Source organism: Paramisgurnus dabryanus, chromosome 24 (genome assembly GCF_030506205.2).
Source record: "Paramisgurnus dabryanus chromosome 24, PD_genome_1.1, whole genome shotgun sequence".
Classification (NCBI taxonomy): domain Eukaryota; kingdom Metazoa; phylum Chordata; class Actinopteri; order Cypriniformes; family Cobitidae; genus Paramisgurnus; species Paramisgurnus dabryanus.
In genome coordinates, this window is record NC_133360.1 from 11,055,180 (window position 1) to 11,063,043 (window position 7,864).

The 7,864-nt window shown below is 32.7% G+C and overlaps 1 protein-coding gene across 1 annotated transcript; it reads left to right on the forward strand.

Annotated features, from left to right (window-relative positions):
• Positions 1–25: 25 nt before the first annotated feature.
• Positions 26–4,396, forward strand: serpinc1 (serpin peptidase inhibitor, clade C (antithrombin), member 1). Its single transcript, XM_065244992.1, has 8 exons — positions 26–184; positions 2,132–2,489; positions 2,571–2,786; positions 2,873–3,010; positions 3,079–3,297; positions 3,387–3,561; positions 3,715–3,779; positions 3,900–4,396. The coding sequence occupies exons 2-8, from the start codon at positions 2,133–2,135 to the stop codon at positions 4,077–4,079; spliced, it is 1,350 nt and encodes a 449-aa protein (XP_065101064.1). The 5' UTR covers positions 26–184; position 2,132; the 3' UTR covers positions 4,080–4,396.
• Positions 4,397–7,864: the final 3,468 nt, after the last annotated feature.

Here is a 7,864-nt window from a genome sequence, read left to right on the forward strand (position 1 = left end):
TATACATTACGTTTCCCTTGTGTATGACTAACTAAACCACAATAATCAATAGCTCAAAGGTTGGCCTAAGTAAATCTTCCCTAGTCGCTGCAGTAATCCTCAGGCCACTGACCTGGCCAGAGATCAGTGTTGTAGAACAAAGCAACAGCGCAGGTCTTTAAAAACGGAAATAAAATCACGTCAGGTAAGTGGAAAATATACATAATTTATAAACGTGATAAATTACCTTGCAAAGAGAAGTTTTAAGTATTAACCTTTTTGATTAACTTGTATTACGCTTCAGTAAAAAGTATGTAGGAAGTATTTGTACCGAGTTGGGTCAATCTTACACTGCAAAAAATTATTTTCAACAAAAAAATTCTTAGTATTTTTGTCTTGTTTTCAGTAAAAATATCAAAAAATTCTTAAATTAAGATGCTTTTTCTTGATGTGCAAAATGACCCAAGAAAATAAGTCTAGTTTTTAGATTGTTAATTTTCCGATTATGTGTAATCTAAAGTAAAACAACATAAAATGTTTCTGTACACTGCAAAAAATTATTTTCAAGAAAAAAAATCTTAGTATTTTTTTTGTCTTGTTTTCAGTAAAAATATCTAACAATTCTTAAATGAAGATGCTTTTTCTAGATGAGCAAAAAGACCCAAGAAAATACATTTAGTTTTTAGACCAAAAATATCAAATTTTAGTGATTTTGTGCATAAAACAGGCAAAAAAATCTGCCAATGACGTAAGCAAAAAATATTTTAAAGAAAAATTAGCTTAACACATTGGCAGATTTTTTGCTTGTTTTATGCGGAAAATCAATTAAATTTGATATTTTTGGTCTAAAAACTAAATGTATTTTCTTGGGTTGTTTTGCTCATCAAGAAAAAGCATCTTAATTTAAGAATTTTTAGATATTTTTACTGAAAACAAGACAAAAATACTAAGATTTTTTTTCTTGAAATTATTTTTTGCAGTGTACAGAAACATTTTATGTTGTTTTACTTTAGATGACACATAATCGGAAAATTAACGATCTTACACAATCGACCATAAAATAATACTATCATACTCATGAATGTAATAACAAAATGGATTTATTTTCTTGGGTCGTTTTGCTCATCTAGAAAAAGCATCTTAATTTAAAAAATTTTTTAGATATTTTTACTGAAAACAAGACAAAAAAAGAATTTTTTTCTTGAAAATAATTTTTTGCAGTGTACAGAAACATTTTATGTTGTTTTACTTTAGATGACACATAATCGGAAAATTAACGATCTTACACAATCGACCATAAAATAATACTATCATACTCATAAATGTAATAACAAAATGGATTTATTTTCTTGGGTCGTTTTGCTCATCTAGAAAAAGCATCTTAATTTAAGAATTGTTAGATATTTTTACTGAAAACAAGACAAAAAAAGAATTTTTTCTTGAAAATAATTTTTTGCAGTGTACAGAAACATTTTATGTTGTTTTACTTTAGATTACACATAATCACTTAGCATTTCGAAAACAACTACGTATAACAAACCACAAGTGCGCAAAATATTCGCTCCTATTATATAAACATCAACTTATGTAATCTCAAATTGGTAAAATCCAGTTGTACATTAAATTGTTAGGTTGTTACAACCTAACCAGTTTTATGGAAATTGTTTCCTACTGAAAAATCCAGCTAAGACCAGCATACGTTGGCAGTAGCTGGTTTAAGCTGGTCCTCCTCATTTTCCCTTAAGTTCACCCTTATGTTTCCCTTAAACTTAAGGGTGTTGCAGAAAAACCCTCAAGTTTTTTTCTGTTGCATCTCCATGGCAACAATAGTATTTTATAACGACAAACCTGGGAAGAGTACCCTTACCTAAGAGAACCATTTAAGGGATTATACTGTATGCAACACCCTAAAATTATTCTAGGTAAGGGGAATTTACCCCTTAAGTGTCATAGTGCATATGCAACCGGGCCCAAAACACCACTAGACCAGCTTGCTACACCAGCTAAAACCAAGCTGGGAGACCAGCTAAAACCAGCTTATGCTGGTCTAAGCTGGATTTTACAGTAGCATTCTAGAATAGCAAAGTTGAATCACAAAATGTCAAATTTCTCCAAATTATCCTGGACTAACTTCTCATTCCACGTTGGTCAGGATGAAGCTTTTGAAACGCGTGTGGATTTTCTGGACGTTCGCCCTCTGTTCAGTCCACGCCAAAGATATCTGCAGTGCAAGGCCTAAAGATATGCCCTTGGAGCCGATGTGTGTCTACCGCACCCCGTATACAACACCAGACCCCACTCAGGAACCCGAGAAGCTCCCAAGTGGCACCAACCCCCGAGTGATGGAACTGTCCAAAGCCAACAGCCGCTTCGCCATCTCTCTTTTCAAGCAGCTTTCTGAGAATAAACCCAGCGATAAAAACATTTTTCTGTCTCCGCTTAGCATTTCAACTGCGTTCGCGATGACAAAACTTGGGGCTTGCAATGATACGCTGGAGCAGATCATGAAAGTAAGGTGTCAAAGTCATTTATTCTCAAATTATCAAGCAATTAAACGCAGTTGAACAACTCCCAACTCCTGTTTTTAATAGGTGTTTAAGTTCGATATGATTAAGGAGAAGACATCGGATCAGGTTCATTTTTTCTTCGCCAAGCTGAATTGTCGACTTTACCGCAAAAAGCACGAGACGACGGAGCTGATCTCCGCAAACCGTTTGTTTGGAGACAAATCAACAGTTTTCAACGAGACCTACCAACACATCAGCGAGTTTGTCTATGGAGCCAAGATGATGCCTCTGAATTTTAAGGTCACAGTTGTTAAGGTTTCTATGAGTGCCATTATTGGAAAGCCAATCCTTGTACCTGTACCAAACTTTCAAGTTTTGTCTTGCAGGAGAAACCTGACGTTTCGAGGATGGTGATAAATGATTGGATCGCAAACAAAACAGAGAACAAAATTAAAGACACCCTTCCAGAAGGTTCAATAGACTCCAACACCATATTAGTCCTGGTCAACACCATCTACTTCAAAGTAAGTGAGGATGGAGATGTGCTCATCATTGATTTACGCTTTTATTACAAATTATGTTTGCTTTCCAGGGTCAATGGAAGCATAAGTTTGATAAGCAAGATGTCACAAACTCAGACTTTTACATTAGCGACGACGAAAAGTGTTCCGTACCCATGATGTATCAAGAAAAGAAGTTCCAATATGCTTCCATAGCTGACGACAATGTGAAGATAATCGAGTTGCCCTATAATGGTGGTGACATCACAATGGTACTGATTTTACCCGATGAAGAAACACCTCTGTCGGACGTAAGTTATTTGGTTTGTCCTAAAAAAAAACCACTTGAAATCTTCTAGCGTTGTAGTACGCTTGCCTAACCTAACTTCCTCCAATGAAGGTGGTGGCGAACATGAACCACAAGAAGCTTGTCGGTTGGTTAGATCAAATGAAAGAGACCACGGTGACCATGCAGATCCCTCGTTTCCATATCGAGGACAGCTTGAGTCTCAAAGATGAACTGATGAAAATGGGCCTTGTGGATCTTTTTAGTCAGAGCAACGCCAATCTTCCAGGTACGAAAATTGACTACAACTTTGTATTTTGTTTATTCATGCTATACAAGCGATCCATGTCTCTGCATTGTTTGACAAGCTTGACACTGAACTGAATGTTTTAACGATTTGTGCACAATAATATCCCCTCACCGGCATGTTGTAATGTATCAGGCATGGTTGCTGGTGATGGACCCAACCTGTACATCTCTGACGCCTACCACAAGGCCTTCCTCGAGGTAAGATGTGTCCAAAATGGTTTTAAAACCTAGTACCACATTGCATAATAGGTTTAACTGCATTGCAACACAGTTCAAACCTCACCAGGTAGCAAACAGTCTGATTTTCCAATCCTTCAGGTAAACGAAGAGGGCAGCGAGGCTGCCGCCGCCACAGCAGTAGTGGCCAAAGGACGCTCATTAAACCCCTTTCGAGAGTCATTCTTAGCAAACAGACCCTTCCTTCTGTTGATCCGCGAGTCTAGTATCAATGCATTGCTCTTCACCGGTCGTGTGGCAAACCCTTGTGGAAGCAGCTAATTTGGATCCATCTGAATCTGTGATGATGGTTTTTGCTCAAACTTGTGGTTTTATTACCTTGAGAAACCTTCCATGTACCTTTCTGTATTAGGGCAATTCCATGCAAATGTTAACCTTATCATAAATGTCATAAAAGTTTTTAACCATACTGATATCTTAGATGTCAATATTTGGTGGTTTAAGTACCCATGTAAGTCTTTTAAAGCATTTTTTTAATAGGTGCAATTTTCAGAATTGTCACGTCCATAACGTTGTTTTTTTTCTTATAAATGCGCATACAAAAATTACAATAAAATAAATATTAAATGTTCTTTGAAGAGCCGTCCCTTCTCCATTTGTTGGGTGTTGTTGCTTTTGTTTTTTGCCTTTTCATTTACAGAATTCTTGAGTATGTTGTCTCCCAAAAACATTTTTGGGTCATATCCATAATGCATGCAAGTTTTCATCATCTAACAAAAAACATGAGTATAGACTGATATTTTTCTGATGTCTGGACTCTTATCATCGGGTGTATAACAGATGGTTCAGTATATTGGTAATAAATGCATTCTCTGAGAATTTATATTTCAAGTTTTGACTGCAAAATATTACTTCAATTGGTAACCCCTAAATGTTTTTTTTTTCAACTTATATTTTAAAATATTTAGGTGTTACCAATTTAAGATCTTTTTTTCAGATTAATTTTTAATTTAAAGTGAGATTTTTTGATGTGTTACAAATTGAAGTACATTTTTTATGTTTTTTCAGCTTAGTTTTCCACTTAAAATGAATTTTTTTAAGTGTTACCAATCAAAGTTATTTTTTTAATGTTTTTCAGCTTAATTTTTCACTTAAAGTGAGATTTTTTTTTTGGTTTTACCAATTGAGTTCATTTTTCAGGTTTTTCAGCATAGTTTTCCACATCAAGTGAGTTTTTTTTAGGTGTTAGTTCATGTTTTTATTTTTTCAGCTTAATTTTTCACTTAAAGTGAGATTTTTTTAGGTTTGACTAATCAAAGTTAATTTTTTGAGTTTTTTTCAGCTAAATTTTTCACTTAAAGTGAGATTTTTTATGTGTTACCAATTGGAAATTCTTTTTTGAATCTCACTTAAAGTGAGATTTTTTTAGGTTTTACCATTTGAAGTAAATTTTTTCATTTTTTTCAGTTTAGTTTTCCACTTAAAGTGAGATTTTTTAGGTGTTAGTTCATTTTTTAATTTTTTCAGCTAAATTTTTCACTTAAAGTGAGATTTTTTTAGGTTTTACCAATCAAAGTTAATTTTTTTTAAAGTTTTTTCAGCTTAGTTTAACACTTAAAGTGAGTTTTTTTTAGGTGTTCCCAACCAAAGTTAATTTTTTATGTTTTTTTAGCTTAATATTTCACTTAAAGTGAGATTTTTTTTTAGGTTTTACCAATTGAAGTTCTTTTTTTTCAGTTTTTTTAGCTAAATTTTTCACTTAAAGTGAGATTTTTTTTAGGATTTACCAATTGAAGTTCATTTTTTAATGTTTTTTTAGCTTAGTTTTCCACTTAACGTTAGAGTTTTTTATGTGTTACCAATTGAATTGAATTTTTGTATGGTTTTTTTTTCAGCTTAGTTTTCCACTTAAAGTGAGATTTTTTTTAGGTGTTACCTTTCAAAGTTCATTTTTTATTTTCTTTTTCAGCTTAGTTTTCCACTTTAAGTGAGATTTTGTTTAGGCGTTACCAATTGAAGTTCAATTTTTATGTTTTTTAGCTAAGTTTTTCACTTAAAGTGAGAGCTTTTAGGTGTTACCAAATGAAGTTCATTTTTTTTTTTCAGCTTAGTTTTCCACTTAAAGTGAGATTTTTTTTAGGTTTTACCAATTGAAGTTCATTTTTATGTTTTTTCCACTTAGTTTTCCACTTAAAGTGAGATTTATTAGGTTTTACCAATTGAAGTTTTTTTCAGCTTATGTTTCTACTAAAAGTGAGAATATTTTAGGTTTTACCAATTGAAGTAATTTTTTTCAGCTTAAAGGAACAGTATGTAAGAAATTTATATCAATTAATCATTAAATGGCCCTGAAATGTCACTAGACATTAAGAAATCATTTTCATTTCAAATACTCATATCACTCACAACAGCGGTCCGGCCAAGATATTGTCATTTAAAAAGTGGAGTTGCAGCCCTCAACTGATGTTTATGTTGTCGTTTGGTATATTGGCCACCAGCTGTGTGATTGCAGTACCAGTTTTAGCCACACGTTTTGTGATTGCAATACCAGTTTTGGCCACAATCCTACATACTGTTCCTTTAATGTTTCAAAGTACATTTTTTAGGTGTCACCAATTGAAGTTCATTTTTATGTTTTTTTCCGCTTAGTTTTCCACTTTAAGTGAGATTTTTTTAGGTGTTTCTTAAGTAGAACAGCTCTCACGTTTGTCCAGTGCATAAAACTAGAATTGCTCATTACTGGTAATAATGAACTTCAACCTGCTAAAGGCACTGCATCTTTAGGTTTTTTAAGAAAACAGAAACAGATAACAGCAAACAATATATGTACAGGCAAGAAATAAGGATAAAACAGGTTTATTTTTCATATTAGAAATTTGGGTTTAGCAGTATCACACAATCTGGGAGTACATAATTATACATTTAAAGAACATAATAAAAATCCTTCACAGTTACACTTAAAGTGCTTTATTTCTATTTAGAAGAATGGATTTGACACACTGCCAGTGAGACAAAAACATAGTGGTTATGGTAAAAATGGCATTCACATTATTGATTATAACTAACAGTTTGATTCTTGTACCCTTTAAAATGGGAAAATCCTAATTATAAACTCTTGATTAATTTCAAATAACTAATCATTTTAATCACCTATGAATACTAGATCTTTTATGATATATTGACTATAACAATAAATATATTGGTTTGCTCTTAAAATTAGCATACATGACTTGGAACTTGGACAGACTTTCGACAATAAAATATCTATTATATTTTGTTTTATGTAATTTGTATGATTTAATGAAAAAGATTAACATTTCTTAAGACACATGAAAAGAACTTTACAGACTATATTGCTTTTTGCAAAACAAACAATATAGCAAGACTTGGAAATTGTAAAAGTCAAACTTTTGGCTTCACTTGGTGCAAATATCGATGCCTAGAATCTCTTTACGTTTGGCCATTACAAAAGATAAAGACAACATGCAAATAAACAAATTCTGCTGATGGACAGTAGACAAAAAAATTGTCCTGTTGCCTTGTACACAGACTTTTTGAGGTAAAACATTTTTTTGATGAAGTATAACATTTGTTTGCTTCTTCAAACTTAAACATTAATATAGTTATAAGCTATATGCGTCAAAGTGTTTTGAAACATGTTGCATGTACAAAATATTTGCTCTTGGAGTCAGTTTATCGTAAGGTGTTCCCAAAAACTAATAAGTGCATGCATTTCATCACCTTTTACAAGCTTAAACATGACATGAAGGAGGTAAATTGAATCAAAATACTTCACATTTGTTGAAATGCGTACTTTCTTTTGAGTTTCAAAAGTAGGGAACAGATTTTTTATTCAATCAAATTATTAAATTTGTCATGAAATTACCATTTGCATGACATGTTGTGAAGAGATGTTGCCATTCATTATTGTGTCTTTGTTTTGGTGTATTTTTTTTCCACTGATCTATTTTTAAAATGTGGTGAAATATTGCTTTGTAGGTAGCTCTCTACTGTGTACATTTTGTAACACTGTGTTATGATCAAACGTGACTTGTTCAGTCAATACCATTAAACTGCAGTAGATGTATTTTCATATAGAAATATTA